Raw genomic sequence first — 18,558 nt, 5'->3', positions numbered from 1 at the left:
TGAATTTACGGCAAAAATAAAAATGTCTGCGGATTTTTATTTTAGAAACGGATACCTTGTTCCAAGAAGGATTTATTTTCTTTGCGGAGTCGGAAACTTGGCGTTATAAGTTTATCTTTAATTACTTGGGGTCTCCAATGAAGTCTGGAATCCAATTCTATTCCTAAGAACATCGTAGTATTGGCTACATCAAAACGGCCACCGTTTAAAGATATATTACAATTTTGCTTTCGAACATTAGGTAGGCTAAAAACTACACCTTTTTTTTTGAGCATTCAGAACCAAATTATTGACTTTACATTTTTGCTGAAGGCGAAATTAATTCAACCTACGTCACCTGACCTTTGATTAGCGGTAACTAGTGTTGCCCAAATTCAGTCTTGGTCTTGCAGTCTTGGTCTTGTTCTTGCGTTTTTGCAAGACCAAGACCAAGAAAAGAACAAGACCGCGTATTTTTAACAAGACCAAGACCAAGACTGACCGTGCAAGACTTGAGCAAGAACAAGACATAGCCTGCAAGACTCTTGCGTCTTGCAGCTAGGACTTAGCGCTATCGGAGTAGTTAGATTTAAGAGTTCGGTGTATAGGTACGCTTAGGAATTCTATGAGACGCAAAAAACTGTATTAAAGAATATGAAATACTGGACCTATTCGCATTACGACTAATACCATAAACATACCTACATAGCGAATAAAAAAATATCCATTAAAATCAAACTGAGTGCATGCATAGTTATGTTTTAATCATCGGCAGATTGATAATGCGGCATCAAAGGTTTTGTACTTACTTCTCAAAGAAATTTGCCGTTTTTCGGAAGTACATGGTTATGATACACGCGCCGGCGGCTTCTTTTGAAATCATATACAACAATCGTTGCCGCCGCGCCGAAATCACAACATTTGACACTATTTTAGGGCCGCCACAGGGCGTAGGTATACTCATGCAAAATAATTTCGAATTTTAAGAGTACCTACAGGTGTTCCAAAGAATAAATAAGTTTCAGAGTGCTTAGAATGAAAATGAATACATTATAATGATCACGCAAGTAGTATTATGATTACGATAAAATGGTAAGGATAGGTAGTAGATGTCATAATAATTTATTCTAATAAGTATATATTATAATATTGATTATATGGTTTTAAACTAATTACTTAGGTACTATTAATGTACATTCAGTCATTATATTTCTTAAGTTTTTATAAGAAAAAATAGCAAAAGTGTTCAAATATCACCCGTTTGATAAATATTGTAGCAACTTTTAAATATACCTGAAACGTGTAAAACAATTCTACAATACTAATAAAATAATATAAAAATATGTCAGTACATAATATAGGTCAGTTGATTTTTCAAATTTCTTATCAAATCTTCAGTAATTTATTAATCTGCTTGTTCTTTACTTTGGCTATGTTAATTCAAGCTCACAATGTTCCAATTCTAATACGTTTTTCTAAGATTTAAAATAAACTTTAATAAATAGTAATAAACTAATAGGTAATTGCAAGACTCGCAAGACTCTTGCTGCAAGACCAAGACCAAGACTGGAAGCGCAAGACCAAGACCAAGACCAAGACCAGGTGTATTGGCGCAAGACCAAGACCAAGACTGGCTAAGTCTCGTCTTGTTCTTGCATTTGGGCAACACTAGCGGTAACTGTATCCTGCGGTTCCATAAGGTTAACTCTTAGACCATGTGATTACTCGATTAATTTATTAGAAATAAAGATATAAACTATAAATATAATAATACGGACTCATCTGTAGTCTGCAAGCCAAGTAGAACTCAATACTTGGGAATATTTGCCTTCTTGAAGAGCTGGAGTGAGTATTTAGGGTCATATCTCATAAATCAAAATCAAAATCAAAATATACTTTATTCAAGTGAGCTTTTACAAGCACTTTTGAATCGTCATTTAACGTCATTTAATTAAGTGAAGCTTTGGAAAGTAGATTCTACCGAGAAAAACCGGTAAGAAACTCAGTAGTTACTCTTTTTCAACATTTAAAAAAAATACAGTCATGTTAGTTAATACAATTATTTAAATTGATATATCCTGCCTGAAAGTCAACAGGTATTAGTACGTCCTGAATAGGTAATACATATATATTGTGTAATATTAGTTTATTACTTGACATAATCACATCTTATTTGACTATACTAAAATAATTACAGAATAATTTTTATGCGTAATTTAACAAATATTATTCATGAAATAAAGGAAGAAAATAAAAAATGTGTTTGTGCGAGTGCATTAAAAATGTATTTTTTATGAATAAAATCTTTAGTTGGTACACGGCTTGGGTTGACTTTTCTTTGGGTAATGTCGTTATATTACACAGCGGTTCTGACGATCCAGTTGGTGAAATAAGCGATAGGGGTCGCGACAATGCTAGACCACGAGCTGTTTCCGTAGTTGAGTCCAGAAACGACGCCCACTGTGACGTTGCCGAAGAACCAGGGACTGCCGCCGTCGGCGTTGGAGACGTTGTACCATTGAGTGTAAGTTCCGCAGAGGATGTTAGACGTGGAGTTGACATTTGTTTGGTTGGTCGGCAGATTGATGCCGCAGTTACTGCCACTAACCGTCCTTATGGAGGAAACGCTGAGAGCGTGTGAGGACTGCAACAAGGAGAACAACGTATTCACATACCCAATCGAATAATTATTAATTTTAGAATTGAATTAATATTCAGTAATCAACCCACATTGCCACGACCCCAGCCTCCTTGCGCCAAAACTAATCCATTGGGGATAACTGTTTGTGGCGCCGGAATAGCAGCCCGTTGTATGAGATGGCTGTACGTGATAACGGACGCCAGTCTCACTACGGAGATATCGTGAAACTGAGCGGTGAAGTTGTCTCTGGGGTAGTTGATGATTCTGTCGACGTAGTTGATGACACCACCGGTGTGGAGGTACCTAGCACCTGCGCGGATACGGTGTGAAGATGGTCTGAAAATATGAGAAATACGGAAAAATATAGCTGATAGCTAAAGATTGTTTAATTTATTCTTAAATAAGCACTGGAGCACTCACGATGCAGAGAAACAAGCGGCAGCAGAGAGCACGTATCTGGAGTTGAGGATGCTCGCGGCGCAAGTCTGCTCCCAGAAGGCCCACGGCTGGATAGTCTCCACTTGCACGATGGAAGGGTACCTTTGCAAATAATCAGCCGATGCTGCACCTGACGGTCGAAATAGTTTTGTTGATTTATACTCATGAATACTCTTCTTATACGTCACAGAATATAACATTAATCACTTTCCAAAATTGAAAATCGTTTATATTAATATGGCGAGACTCAACAACCAGATGAGAGCCATGTTAATTCACGTCTTTGCTTCGAATGATTCACTTCAAGCTTCACTAATATTTATATAACATGTCACAATCATTGTAATCTCCAATAATTACCACAACATAGGATATCTCTAATAACTTTATCAATAAATTATTCAGGATAAACAACCAGATTACAGATTCTTAGTAACTACTACTGCCTTTTTAATAGATAATACGTACATACATTTTAATTGAATAGTTTTACTTATGTAAATCTGTACGTGTTTTTATTTTATTTTTTTTCTTATTTTAAACGGGCAGTCTCACTGAAGATCCAAAATTTGGTGAAAGGTACCTCATTTCAAGTAAATTAAAAGTAAACGTCAATTATGTTTTTTTTTTACAAGGATAAATTTTAGGTCCTTTTCTATTTCTAGATTATATACATGATCTTCCTCCCCATGTTTAAAGTGTCTGTGATATTATGTTGTTTGCTTACGATAGTTACGTTATACAAAATATAATGATGATGATATTAATAGTGCATTATTAGGGAAACGTGATTGAATCTCAACAAGTAATTTAGATTTTCATGCTAAAAAAACTTTGATTTAATAATGCCTTATATTATTTGCGTTTATTTCAACGTAATGAAATAAAAAGTGGGTATTGTTTATGTATATTTTTGCATATTGTATATTTTATTAATTTAACTATTCACTTTATATTTTCTTTATGATATATATTCTTAACTAACTCGTTGGTATGTCGGCTGGACATAAGATCGCAGATCCCGAAGCCATCGCCTAAAACCCCAAGTTATCGTTAAAAAGTTATAAAATAACCGTAGTAACCGTGCCTCGGAAAGCGTGTAAAGCCGTTGATTGTACGTCTGAACTATTTATTATGCTAAAGCTGGCAACCAAACGGAAAGCACACCTGATGAAAAGTGACTACTATCGCCCAAGGACATCTTCAAGACCGGGAGGCTTGCAGGTGCATTTTTGGCCTTTAAGGAGTGAGTTCCGCCCCCTAAAGCTGGTTCTATAGAGTGGTTTTGTAAAGCAGAAAATGTCTTAAATATCAGGCTGTTGTCGATTTTCGAACATCTTATAGTTAATAAAGTTATTTTCCGGTCGTGTCAGATTTACCCACCCTCCCATCAGATGTGATTGACGAAATAGATAATGTATTACCGCACCCTATTGTGCACTCAAATAATTCCCATGTAGCCTGACCTCCTATATATGCTATATGATCTTCCTTCCTTTGTTTGAAGTATCTGTGATATTATTTTGGTTGCTGACGATACTTGTTGTAATCTAAAATCTTATTATGACAATATAAACAGTGCGTTCTTCTGAATAAAATAAAAATGTATGATATTAACCGATTGTGATGAAGCCGTAGTGATGTATTCTGTTTACGCCGGCAAAGACACTGGATCAGAAATCATAGTTCTATTTATGCAGAACCTTATTCTTGCCAGCAAAGTCAGGGAACAGCTGGCATATGCAAGTTAATTTGCATGACAAGCACAATTTTATCGATTATTGGATCAAAATCAAAACCAAAATATACTTTTTTCAAGTAAGCTTTTACATGCACTTTTGAATCTTCATTTAACAACTTTTTAATTTAAGTGAAGTTGCCAAATGTTTGGGAAGTAGATTCTATCGAGAAGAACCGACAAGAAATTCAGACTTAGACGAATGTACACATATCACCGGTTCGGAATATATGTTTTACGGTACGGAACTGAGACTATCATAAACTATCTTAGTGAACTATCACTGTTCTAAATTATATTAATGTCGTAACTAACGTTTTTATGGTATATTCAGGAGGCCACCTGATGGTAAAGTGGCCACGACCACCCGTTAATTCTCTCTCTGTTATATTTATCATTAGACTTAAAATAATTGAAAGATAATTGAAAATAATCCGTCAGTGATTAATCAATTTGTCATGGGTTTAATATTTTACGTTTATATTTTATTTTTAGTGAAGTTACCAACAATAAATGTTCACCTTTAATATAAATCTTGATGTCATTTAGCAACACACATCAATTAATCGACTATTTTGCAATGTTATGTGCTGTAATGCATAGAATTAAAAATTTGTACAATTAAACAGGTATAGGCTCAAGAAATAAAGAAAATATCTTTATGAGATAGATTATGTATATTTTATATATTTTTTTAACGTTAGTCATTTTTTTAATCCTTACTAATATTATAAATGCGAAAGTAACTCTGTCTGTCTGTCTGTTACTTTTTCACGCCAAAACGATTTTGTTCGATTCATTTTATTTTTGTTTTTTTACGATGTCTCCTAAACGAAAGTCCAATTTAACTAAAAGCTCTAGCAGAGCTCGGGCTGCTAAACTGGCTAGATCACTGGAGTCGGAAGAGGATTCACAGATCCGTCGGACTTTAGATGCCGAGCGTCATGCAGCTCAAAGGGCTGCTAAAACTATTGAGCAAACAAAGAGCCGTCATAATGTCGCGGGGACAAAAAAAAACTTTATCGGTTAAGCAATTTTTATTGGAAAAAAAAATAAAATTATAAAATAATCAGATAAAAATTATTTTAAATTTAAAAAAAAATAATCATCAGGAGTGAGGTCGTTGACGGTATCTGGTCATGAACAATATTGTTATGCATCAATACATAATGTATGTATGTATATCAACCGGTTAAATCTAATATTATTAATGAGTTGGCATCTTTAAATGAAGAATAAATAAAAATAAGCAGGATAGCTCAAACCAGAAATGAAACGCATCAATAAAAGCCGTGCAACCAAAATAGCGGCAGCAGCAGAAGCAGCAGCAGCAGCACTGGACATGCAGCAATTCCTCCGACGAAGCAGATGCTCGAACTCAGCAACAATCCTTAGCTGAGTCCGCCCAGCAACACCGTAGTACTTCAGAATATACTTTATTTAAAAGTATATATGTATATAAATACATATAAAAAAACACTCCCTGTGAACAAAACAACTTATTACCTATCTTGCATAAGCACTAAGAAGGTTCTAAGAATGCCTTTGACACAGGTACAAGCCAGAATAAGCTATTAAAATTCAATAATAACTAATAAGATTATAGTTATTCAATTGGACATTTAAAGTGTCAAAAATGAGGTAATTATTGCTTAATTTGCAATAATACAATATGGAAAAGCAAGAACTATATTTATATTAACGAAACAGTGCCTCTAAACGATTTAAATCACTATAGGATTCGACTTAGGTCATTCAATACATGGACAAGGTCTATGTTCAGTTTTTGAGTAAAATATGAAGAAATTAATAAAAATAATTACTGAGCCATGTAGGATATTGATTAACAAAGGTAATTAATGCATGAACTCACCTCAGGAGTGTTTAAATAAATAAATATTCGGCAACGCTTGTCAAATAATGCACGTGGCCGGTATATTACGAAGACTGGAATTGAACGAAAAATATGATTAAATATCATTCTAAAAACCAATAATATGCCTCGATTAAGCAAATATAAATTCTTTTACTATGGTTTAGTAGCCTAAACCTCTCAAATATATAAAATAATAGGTTGAAGACGTAGTTAACCCTCCGTTTATGTATGTATATAATTCGTGTATAATCTGAAACGAATGCAAAACCAATATACGAAACGTAGAAACAATATATTAAATTCCAATTATCCAACTTATTCACTGAATATACTCACGAATAGAAATGATTATATCGTTTTAAAATACACAAGTGTCGGTATGCGACCGGCGCCTGCACAACGATAGAATGACGACGCAGGAAACGCAGTGTTGCCGTTCCACGAAATTGACAGATAATTAAGACAACGACGGTTACGGTCCAAAAATCGAAGTGTTGTTATAAAACCGATAAATATTTATAAAAATAAATACTATAATTTTAGTAGAAATAAATTATAGAAATAATAAAATTTTTAGGGTTACAATAGCTAGTGTAGCAATAATGAGTATATTGTACTCTAAAATGACTTCGTCAGCTTTTATTATTTTTGCATAAACTGTGTTTAGTTCAGAATAAGTTTCGTTATGAAACCTTTGTGATATAAATGAAAATAACTTGCTGAAATTTGAGCTCGCTTTGTAGAGTACCAATATGTGCCAGTGGTGAACGACTTAGATTAGACTCTCATTTGATGGAAGAGATTGCAAAATAATGAGTAATACAAAGGAACTCGAAACATTTTTTAAAATAAGGAGGAATAGCTAGATTGAATAAAATGGATTAGACAAAGACAGAATATATGTACCTATTTCTGTAAAGGAGTAAGTTGAGCCACTTGGCGCTTCTGCGATTCTCATTTAAAAAAGAGAGTCATATTACTCAAATTCAATTATATACGTATGTAATGTACTCGTATCCTGCCTGTCAACAGGTATTAACTCCACGCTTTTTTATCATCTATAAAATTTTGTATCGTATAATATACCTTTTTACCGATGTATTTTTTTTACAAACGATTTGAATTTACGAAACGGCATAGTTTAAAATATCTGCGGAATTTTATTATAGAATCGGATACTTTGCCCCAAGAAGGATTTATTGACTTTATGTAGTCGGAAACTTGGCGTTATCAGCTTATTCTTATTCCTAGTGCATATACAATAATTATCACTGATTTTATCAAAGTGATCAATGTTACTGTAAATATACATAATATTGTTGTAAATATATTGCGACGCAACAGTGAGTATTCCTACTCTGTTAAAAACATCCCGAAGAGTGTCTCTAGCTCCAAGATTATAAATCAACCGGATTGCTCTCTTGTGTAAAATAAAGACAGATTCAATGTCTGCAGCGTTACCCCAAAGTAAAATATGCCATATGACATTATACTGTGAAAAAACTAAAAATATACTAGACGAGTGGTATCAATATCAGTTACTTGTCTAATTTTTCTAACCGCGTATGCTGCGGAGCCTATATATATTCCGTTTCTATAATTATATAGAAACGGATACCTTATCCCAAGAAGGATTTTTTGACTTTTGCGAAGTCGGAAACTTGGCGTTACAAGCTTATCCTTACTTACTTGGGGATGAAGTCTGGAATCTAATTCTATTTCTAAGAACACAGTATCGGCTACATCAAGTCGGCCACTGTTTAAAGATATATTATAATTTCGCTTTCAAACATTGGGTAAGGTAAACACATATTTTGTTTTTTGAACATTCAAAACCAAATTATTGACTGACATTTTCGCTGATTGGTGTAAGGCGAAATTAATTCAACCTACATCACCTGACCTTTGATTAGCGGTAACTGTATCCTGTGGTTCCATAAGGTTAACTCTTACACCGTGTGATTATTTGATTGATTTATAAGATATTAAAAATATAAACTATATATAAAAACTGCAAAAAGCTTCATCAAAAGTATAACACCTCGCCTCATTGCCTCCACTGGTGACACGAGGGCTGGTTCGTTTTTTGCCCAGAGGATCGGAATTGCGATTCAACGGGGAAATGCTGCTAGCATTCTTGCCACCATTCCACGCGGTCAAGATTTATACAGTAACTAGTTTTAGTTCATATTTGTATATATATATTTAAGCATTTAATGTTGTTAAAACTATATATATAACAATAAGGAATCATCTGTAGTCTGCAAGCCAAGTAGAACTAAATCCTTTTGAAGATGTGCCCTCCTAAAGAGATGGAGTGAGTATTTAGGGTCATATCTCATAGTACATCCTAAATAGATAATACATATCTATTGTGTAATATAAGTTTATTACTTTACATAATTCCATCTTATTTGACTATACTAAAATAATTACAGAAGAATTTGTATGAGTAATTTAACTAATATTATTTATGAAATAAAGGAAGAAAATAAAAAAATATATATGTGCGAGTGTATTAAAAAGGCATTTTTAATTAATTAAATCTTTAGTTGGTACATGGCTTGGGTTATCTTTTATTTTGGTCTTGTTGTCATATTACACAGCGGTTCTGACGATCCAGTTGGTGAAATAAGCGATAGGAGTCGCGACAATGTTAGACCACGAGCTGTTTCCGTAGTTGAGTCCAGAAACGACGCCCACTGTGACGTTGCCGAAGAACCAGGGACTGCCGCCGTCGGCGTTGGAGACGTTGTACCATTGAGTGTAAGTTCCGCAGAGGATGTTAGACGTGGAGTTGACATTTGTCTGGTTGGTCGGCAGATTGATGCCGCAGTTACTGCTACTAACCGTCCTTATGGAGGAAACGCTCAGAGCGTATGAGGACTGCAACAAGGAGAACAACGTATTCACACACCCAATCGAATAATTATTAATTTTAGAATTGAATTAATATTCAATAATCAACTCACATTGCCACGACCCCAGCCTCCTTGCGCCAAAACTAATCCATTGGGGATAACTGTTTGTGGCGCCGGAATAGCAGCCCGTTGTATGAGATGGCTGTAAGTGATGACGGACGCCAGTCTCACTACGGAGATATCGTGAAACTGGGCGGTGAAGTTGTCTCTGGGGTAGTTGATGATTCTGTCGACGTAGTTGATGACACCACCGGTGTGGAGGTACCTAGCACCTGCGCGGATACGGTGTGAAGATGGTCTGAAAATATGAGCAATACGTAAAAATATGGATAATAGCTAACGGTTGCTTAATTTATTTTTAAAAAGGCAGTGGAGCACTCACGATGCAGAGAAACAAGAGGCAGCAGAGAGCACGTATCTGGAGTTGAGGATGCTCGCGGCGCAAGTCTGCTCCCAGAAGGCCCACGGCTGGATAGTCTCCACTTGCACGATGGAAGGGTACCTTTGCAAATAATCAGCCGATGCTGCACCTGACGGTCGAAATAGTTTTGTTGATTTATACTCATGAATACTCTTCTTACACGTTACAGAATATAACATTAATCACTTTCCGAAATTAAAAATCGTTGATATTAATATGGAAGAACTTACCGACGAGGGCGAGACTCAATAACCAGGTGAGAGCCATGTTAATTCACGTCTTTCCTTCGAATGATCCACTTCAAGCTTTCCTTATATTTATATAACATGTCACAATAATTGTAATCTCCAATAATTACCACAACATAGTATCTAACTTTATCAATACATTATTGAGGATAAACAACCAGATTACAGATTCTTAGTAACTACTGACTTCGTTTTTAATAGATAATATAAAAAATATATTAAAATAGTTTTGTTTCTTTTAATATACAAATAATATTTTTACGTTCATGAGCAATATAGCCTTCATCAAGTTTTTTCCTCATTTTAATTTTTTTTAATCTGTCAGATTAAAAAAAATATTAATAATGACCACATTAGCGGCCAAAAATTGTATGCCACTTTAATCCGTTGGAATCGTTACATAACTATAATAATTATTGCCGTTTGGCGGTAGTATAAGTGATGAGGGGTTGATACCTTTCCAGGTAGTCTCGCTCAAGGTTCTGAACTAAATTTGGTAAGAGGTACCCGCTTCTAAAGTAAATTAAAAATAAAGGTCACCTCTTTTTACAAGGACCAATTTTAGGTTCTTTACTCTTTCTTATATATATACATGATCTTCCTGCCTGTATTTAAAGTATCTGTGATATTATTTTGTTTGGCGAAATAAACAGTGCATAATCACAGAAACGTGATTGATTCTCAACAAATATTTTTTTGTGGACTGAGGTATTCTGTTTACGCCAGTAAAAACACTGGATCAAAACTATAGTTCTATTTACGCAAAACCTTATTCTTGCCAGCTAAGTCAGAGAACAGAAAACTTGCATGACAAGCACAATTTTATCAATGAGATAATTAGAATATGAAGATTTAGCGTAAAACATAAACATTAAAAGTTTAATATTATCAATGTTCAGAACATCAGCGATATCAGGAAAAGATTTAAAAATGGATTTGATATTTACGTGATATTCGACTATTGTGGTTATTCTGAGAAGGTTTTAACAATCAATATTTAACAACAGATGTGTACGATTTGATCGTTCTTATCTCTATTATGTGCTAAGCCAATTTAGATAGATAATATATAAGATATTAGAGACATTTTTTTATTTCTTTGTGAAGTTGTGGTGTAAAATCACATCAAATCAATGTTATTCAAGTAACACTTAACGATGAAGCTTTATTGAATCGTCAATAATTAAGTACTACCACCGTTTTGGAAAGCAGTTTTGCTCTTTTCATATAAACAGATTTACAATGCTGTTATTTACAGTAATTGTCAAATGATGGAACTCGAGCCTAACTCCAGGCGTTTCTTTCTAAAATGTACTCTTTTAAAAATATGATTCATTTATTAATTAAGTCTTAATAATCTTTTTAAATTTTGAAAATGGTAAATTGATTATATTTCCCGGTATCTTGTCATATTTGCGTATACCATTGCCCAAAAACGTTTTTTACCGTATGCGAACGGAAACTAGTGGTTACAAGTGTATTCTTATTTCTTTTATTAATAGTATGTATATCAGCTTTAATGGAATACTGCTTTATATTCTTTTGTATAAACATTATACTTGGTGGTAGGGCTCTGTGCTAGCCCGTCTGTGTAGGTACCACCCACTCATCAATCATTCTTCCGCCAAATAACAGTACTCAGTATTGTTACGTTCCGGTTTGAAGGGTGAGTGAGCCAGTGTTTATATTATTAACGGATTGGCGAGTAGACTGAGTTCTGCGGCTTTCGCGGTCAAAAATAAATAAATTATGTACCGATATTGATACGGCTCGCTTAGTATGTTTCAGTTATTTTCACAGTATAATGTCATACGGTATTGTGCTGTGTGGCAACGCAGCCGCTATCCATACCATATTTGTGCGCTATTCGCGCAATCTATAACCTAGGAGCTAAAGAATGGTTAAGGAATAAATTTAAAGAAATCAAAATGTTGACTGTTGCTTCTCAATATATATTCTGCAATGTTATGGATGTACGAAAAAATATTAATGGTTTCATGAGAAAATGTGATACTCATAACATAGGTACAAGGAACAAACACAAACTTGTTGCTCCTTTTACTTGACTACATAGAGTCAGTAACTCCTTTGTGGGGCAATGTATACGGTTTTACAACAGGATCCTAGAAAGCGTTCAAAATGCTTCTGTTGCAATCTGTTGCAAATTAAAAAAAAATATTAAGGAACGCTTGTGTGCAAAAGCACACATTGGGAATAAAACGATCGCCTCTAGGCAGCTATTTCATCTCTTATTAAATTGTTTATATAATATATGAGACAAACAACAAAAAAAAAATCCCGCTGAGTTTCTTTCGCCGGTTCTCCTCAGGTCAACTATTTTGATTGGACCAAATTAAGGCTTATCGTCATGATTCACTAAAGTTTGATTATTACTCTTAGAGTACTTACCGACGGAATATCTAATTAGAATTAGATTTATTTACAAACCAAGTCGAGCAAAAAAGCGGCACGGCCGTACCATCCTTTTCTCGAAGCAATTCAGGCCATTTTCGACCCCATGTAACTTCGTTGTGGATAAAACTAGAAGACTGAATTTTCAGTAACCATGCAAGCATTGTAAAGACACGGTATATTTCATTCAATTTGAACTAGTAGTTTAAGAATTATAACGGGTCAAAGTTTCTTAATTTTGTCACTCACTCACTGACTGACTCACCGATCATCAAAATTCTAAGGCACTTCTAGCAGACCTAGAAGCTTCTAATTTGGAATATAAGTAGTGTTTGGTGTAAGAATCAAGGAAAAACTAAAAAAAAAAAAAAAGAAAAATACTATTACAAAGGAAGATTATTTATTATGTTATTATAATAACAGTATAATAAATTTATTATATTAATAAGCTTTCGAAAATGTTTGTTAATTGTGTAATTACATTTTCATCTAGTGCACACAGATCATTTCAAGACTAAACTAAACTATGACCATGTTTCTTTACATTACTAAATAATTTAATTAACCCGTGTTTTCATGCGATGGCCGAGTCAATATATTTATATAAAACATTAAAGATTTTTAAGACTGAAATGCGTCACTATAAGATGCTGTCAATTATTACGTAACAACTTAATGCTTCGAGTACTGAGATTCCAGACACAATTGATTTTCAATTGTTATGGACCACGATCGTGGTCTTAGGGAGTGGGCGTATTAAGACAGGAAGTCGCTTAAGTATTACGTGGATAAGACTTGGTATTACATGGATCTCACAACTTATTACCGTAGAACAGCTGAGTTGCGAGACTTGGTTTTTTTGACAAGTATTGTTTTTGATGGGATATGTGTTACCAGCTAAAACTAAACCATGAACAAAAAACATTAAATCTCTTAGTTTCGATTAATATCGATTAAATATCGATTTTTTAAAAGTACTACTTAGACTGAGCTCTGTTACGAAACCATAGCGCGATTCAGACGGGCACAACACTATCCATCGGGGTGCATACAATATTTATTGCAATACAATGTAGTTTTAGCTTTATTAATTTCATGAATGATGAATATTATGTTTTAATTATAATCTATGTATGACATTTATATTATTATTTTATTTTATTCTATGTATGTATTCATCCAATATGATACTTAAACAACGAACAATGTTAACAATGCAGATAAAATCCATACACAATGTTCTTGCCAAACCGCAAATATAAAATTGTTTTCTATGTTATACCTATCTTGGTGCAAAATTTGAAGTTTCTAAGTCTAACAATTACCTTAGATTTTTGAAAATCGGTCAGTGAGTCAGTGAGCGACAAAATGGTGTAACTTTGATCGACCGTAACATCTATACCATTAATTCAATTGGCATGTAATTTCGAACTTAAGCTTGATCTAATGCCTTCTATTATTAACTGGAAACCGAAACTCCTAGCTTTGTCCACGTCGTAAGATATAGGGGGGCGAAACAGCCGCGAATCGCTTCGAGAAAAGATGGTACGGCCGTGCCCGTTTTGCTCGAGACTTGGCTGTTTTTATTACTTTGCTTGGTTGATATTAAACCTCTGTTACATTTATTTCATTCGCATATTAATTCAGTTTGACGTAATTGTAAATATCCTTCGGTAAGTACTCTAAGAGTAATAATCAAACTTTAGTGAAGCATGACGATAAGCCTTAATTTGGTCCAATCAAAATAGGTTGTATTTCGATTTTGTTTATTTGATTTTGACCTCTATTTTGCCAGTCTTGAGTAAAATTTTTGAGAAAATTATTCTTAATCAATTGTTATTATACTATATTTCGAACAAGCTATTGTATTCTCAACAGTTTGGTTACACTAAAGCTCGCTCGCTCGACTACTGATGCGGGTGTAGCATTTGTTGAGCACATTTATGCTGCGTGGGAAAAGTCACACAATGCTATTGGAGTTTTTTGGGACATCGAAAGCTTTCAATTGCGTTAGGTTAAATATTATGGCATCAGGAGCCCTGCAAAAAAATTCATTTCTCTACCTTAATGAAAGAATTTTAAAGGCTCTGGTTAATGGTGTAAAATTAAATCGCGCTGTGGCGCAAATGGGTGTAACACAGGGTTCAATTTTAGGACCTCTTTTGTTCTTAATACAAATAAATGAGTTACTTCATTTCGTAAAAAAGACTTGCGATATTGTACTGTTTGCAGATGACACTATCCTTATTTTTAAACTTGACAGAAAAATAAACAACTATGTCGTTGTAAGCAGTGCTCTGTCGCGGGTTCTTGGTTGGTTTGACATAAATAATTTAGTACTAAATGCAAAAAATACTAAATGTTATTGGTTTTCCCTGCCAAATGTCAAATCAAATCCTTCTGCGATCACTTTAAAAAGTGAAAGACTTGAGTTTGTTGAGTCGGCGGTTTTTTTAGGGATAACCCTTGACTCCAAACTGCAGTTAGGCACCCATTTGTATGCCCTAGCAATGAAACTAAGTAGTGCCATTTATGCAATAAAAGTAATTAGAAAACTCACGGACTATATAAGTACTGCTAAACTAGTTTATTCTAGTAATTTACACAGTCTTATTTTTTCTAATTATATATATCTTATTTGAATGTTGCTATGGGCTAATGCAGCAGATGTTGAAGTTGTTTTTATATTCTGCAGAAAAGAGCTAACCGAACTATTTACAATATTATATCAAGAACTCATTACGCAAGAAATTTAAAAAAAATCGGAGTATTACCGGCTGATTCACAATATATTTATGATAATATAACGTTTATACAAAAGAATATAAAGAAGTATTCCATCAAAGCTGATATACATACTATTAATACAAGAAATAAGAATAAACTTGGGGTTACAAGTTTATTCTTATTTCTTGTAGTCTAGTCTCCGTCAAGTTTCCGTTTGCTTACGGTAAAGAGATCGTTTTTAGGCAATGGTATACGCATTTATGATAAGATACCGGGAATTATAGTCAATTTACCATTTCCAAATTTAAAAAAAAATATTAAGACTAAATGAATAAATTAATCATATTATTAATTAAAAAAGTACTTTTTAGAAAGAAACGCCTCAGGCTCGGGTTCAATCATAGGGCACTAATTACTGTAAATAACAGCATTGTAAATCTGTTTATATGAAAAGAGCAACTATGCGAGTTTCTGACCGTTTCTTCTCTCTAGAAGCTGCTCTCCGAAGCAGTGGTCGTATTTAATTATTGACGATTCAAAGACGCTTCATTGTGAAGTTTACTTGAATAAAATTGATTTGATTTGATTTGTCACCACACCTTCACGAAGAAAAAAAAAATGTCTCTAATATCTTACATATTATCTATCTAAATTGGCTTAGCACATTATAAAGATAAGAACGATCAAATCGTACACATCTTTTGTTAAATATTGATTGTTAAAACCTTCTCAGAATAACCACAATAGTCGAATATCACGTAAATATCAAATCCATTTTTAAATCTTTTCCTGATATCGCCGATGTTCTGAACATTGATAATATTAAACTTTTAATGTTTATGTTTTACGCTAAATCTTCGTATGTAAATTATCTCATCGATAAAATTGTGCTTGTCATGCAAATTTTCTGTTCTCTGACTTAGCTGGCAAGATTAAGGTTCTGCGTAAATAGAACTATAGTTTTGATCCAGTGTCTTTACTGGCGTAAACAGAATACCTCAGTCCACAAAAAATTGTTTGTTGAGAATCAATCACGTTTCTGTGATAATGCACTGTTTATTTCGCCAAACAAAATAATATCACAGATACTTTAAATATAGACAGGAAGATCATGTATATATATAAGAAAGAGAAAAGAACCTAAAATTGGTCCTTGTAAAAAGAGGTGACCTTTATTTTTAATTTACTTTAGCAGTAGCAGGTCCTGAACGAGACTACCTGGAACGGTATCAACCCCTCATCACTTATACTACCGCCAAACGGCAATAATTATTATAGTTATGTTACGATTCCAACGGATTAAAGTGGCATACAATTTTTGCCCGCTAATGAAATCATTATTAACATTTTTTTAATCGGACAGATTAAAAAAATTAAAAGTGAAAAAAAATTGATGAATGCTATATTGCTCATGATCGTAAAAAATATTATTTGTATGTTAAAAGAAACAAAACTATTTCAATATTTTTTTTTATATTATCTATTAAAAACGAAGTCAGTAGTTACTAAGAATCTGTAATCTGGTTGTTTATCCTGAATAATGTATTGATAAAGTTAGATACTATGTTGTGGTAATTATTGGAGATTACAATGATTATGACATGTTATATAAATATAAGGGAAGCGCGAAGTGGATCATTCGAAGGAAAGACGTGAATTAACATGGCTCTCATCTGGTTATTGAGTCTCGCCCTCGTCGGTAAGTTCTTATATATATTATTCTATGTTCTATATGTTCTTATCTATATTAATATCAACGATTTTCAATTTCGGAAAGTGATTAATGTTATATTCTGTGACGTATAAGAAGAGTATTCATAAATATAATTCAATAAAACTATTTCGACCATCAGGCGCAGCATCGGCTGATTATTTGCAAAGGTACCCTTCCATCGTGCAAGTGGAGACTATCCAGCCGTGGGCCTTCTGGGAGCAGACTTGCGCCGCGAGCATCCTCAACTCCAGATACGTGCTCTCTGCTGCCTCTTGTTTCTCTGCATCGTGAGTGCTCCAGTGCTTATTTAAGAATAAATTAAACGATCGTTAGCTATCAGCTATATTTTTCCGTATTGCTCTTATTTTCAGACCATCTTCACACCGTATCCGCGCCGGCGCTAGGTACCTCCACACCGGTGGTGTCATCAACTATGTCGACAGAGTTATCAACTACCCCAGAGACAACTTCACCGCCCAGTTTCACGATATCTCCGTAGTGAGACTGGCGTCCGTTATCACGTACAGCCATCTCATACAACGGGCTGCTATTCCGGCGCCACAAACAGTTATCCCCAATGGATTAGTTTTGGCGCAAGGAGGCTGGGGTCGTGGCAATGTGAGTTGATTACTGAATATTAAATCAATTCTAAAATTAATAATTATTCGATTGGGTATATGAATACGTTGTTCTCCTTGTTACAGTCCTCACACGCTCTCAGCGTTTCCTCCATAAGGACGGTTAGTAGCAGTAACTGCGGCATCAATCTGCCGACCAACCAGACAAATGTCAACTCCACGTCTAACATCCTCTGCGGAACTTACACTCAATGGTACAACGTCTCCAACGCCGACGGCGGCAGTCCCTGGTTCTTCGGCAACGTCACAGTGGGCGTCGTTTCTGGACTCAACTACGGAAATAGCTCGTGGTCTAACATTGTCGCGACCCCTATCGCTTATTTCACCAACTGGATCGTCAGAACCGCTGTGTAATATAACGACATGACCGAAATAAAAGACAACCCAAGCCATGTACCACCTATAGATTTAATTAATTAAAAATATATTTTTCATACACTCGCACAAATACATTTTTTATATTCTTCTTTTATTCGTGAATAATTTTTGTTAAATTACTCATAAAAATTCTAATGTAGTTATTTTAGTATAGTCAAATAAGATGGCATATGTAAAGTATTAATCTTATATTACACAATAGATATGTATTACCTATTTAGGATGTACTATGAGATATGACCCTAAAGACTCACTCCATCTCTGCAGGAGCGCAAATCTACCCAAGTATTGAGTTCTACTTCGCTTGCAGACTATCAATGATTCCTTATTGTTGTATCTATAGTTTATATCTAATAAATCAATCGAGTAATCACGCGGTCTAAGAGTAAACCTTATGGAACCACAGGATACAGTTACCGCTAATCGA

The 18,558-nt window shown here is 34.3% G+C and overlaps 3 protein-coding genes across 3 annotated transcripts; 1 reads left to right on the top strand and 2 right to left on the bottom strand.

The window, feature by feature from the left end:
- Window positions 1–2,335: 2,335 nt before the first annotated feature.
- LOC124539115 (trypsin, alkaline A-like) lies at window positions 2,336–3,258 on the bottom strand. The gene is made up of 3 exons (XM_047116440.1): window positions 3,041–3,258; window positions 2,710–2,956; window positions 2,336–2,623 (listed from the first exon to the last, which is right to left on the bottom strand). Exons 1-3 carry the CDS (start codon window positions 3,256–3,258, stop codon window positions 2,336–2,338), a joined length of 753 nt encoding a protein of 250 aa, XP_046972396.1.
- A 5,983-nt stretch (window positions 3,259–9,241) lies between these two features.
- Window positions 9,242–10,324, bottom strand: LOC124538966 (trypsin, alkaline A-like). Its single transcript, XM_047116254.1, has 4 exons — window positions 10,245–10,324; window positions 9,976–10,123; window positions 9,645–9,891; window positions 9,242–9,558 (listed from the first exon to the last, which is right to left on the bottom strand). Exons 1-4 carry the CDS (start codon window positions 10,279–10,281, stop codon window positions 9,271–9,273), a joined length of 720 nt encoding a protein of 239 aa, XP_046972210.1. The 5' UTR covers window positions 10,282–10,324; the 3' UTR covers window positions 9,242–9,270.
- A 6,687-nt stretch (window positions 10,325–17,011) lies between these two features.
- On the top strand, window positions 17,012–18,212 carry LOC124538965 (trypsin, alkaline A-like). The gene is made up of 4 exons (XM_047116253.1): window positions 17,012–17,100; window positions 17,255–17,402; window positions 17,487–17,733; window positions 17,820–18,212. The coding sequence occupies exons 1-4, from the start codon at window positions 17,064–17,066 to the stop codon at window positions 18,105–18,107; spliced, it is 720 nt and encodes a 239-aa protein (XP_046972209.1). The 5' UTR covers window positions 17,012–17,063; the 3' UTR covers window positions 18,108–18,212.
- Window positions 18,213–18,558: the final 346 nt, after the last annotated feature.

Source organism: Vanessa cardui, chromosome 21 (genome assembly GCF_905220365.1).
Source record: "Vanessa cardui chromosome 21, ilVanCard2.1, whole genome shotgun sequence".
NCBI classification, from domain to species: domain Eukaryota; kingdom Metazoa; phylum Arthropoda; class Insecta; order Lepidoptera; family Nymphalidae; genus Vanessa; species Vanessa cardui.
The sequence above is the reverse complement of the archived record's forward strand: the minus strand, read 5'-3'. Positions and strand labels throughout refer to the sequence as shown.

Coding starts and splice junctions, on each gene's coding strand:
- LOC124538966 (XM_047116254.1), bottom strand. CDS start 10,281: ATGGCTCTCACCTGGTTATTGAGTCTCGCCCTCGTCG. Junction 10,124..10,244: donor ATTGAGTCTCGCCCTCGTCG/GTAAGTTCTTCC, acceptor TTCGACCGTCAG/GTGCAGCATCGGCTGATTAT. Junction 9,892..9,975: donor GCCTCTTGTTTCTCTGCATC/GTGAGTGCTCCA, acceptor TCATATTTTCAG/ACCATCTTCACACCGTATCC.
- LOC124539115 (XM_047116440.1), bottom strand. CDS start 3,258: ATGTTATATTCTGTGACGTATAAGAAGAGTATTCATGAGTATAAATCA. Junction 2,957..3,040: donor GCCGCTTGTTTCTCTGCATC/GTGAGTGCTCCA, acceptor TCATATTTTCAG/ACCATCTTCACACCGTATCC. Junction 2,624..2,709: donor GAGGCTGGGGTCGTGGCAAT/GTGGGTTGATTA, acceptor TCCTTGTTGCAG/TCCTCACACGCTCTCAGCGT.
- LOC124538965 (XM_047116253.1), top strand. CDS start 17,064: ATGGCTCTCATCTGGTTATTGAGTCTCGCCCTCGTCG. Junction 17,403..17,486: donor GCCTCTTGTTTCTCTGCATC/GTGAGTGCTCCA, acceptor TCTTATTTTCAG/ACCATCTTCACACCGTATCC. Junction 17,734..17,819: donor GAGGCTGGGGTCGTGGCAAT/GTGAGTTGATTA, acceptor TCCTTGTTACAG/TCCTCACACGCTCTCAGCGT.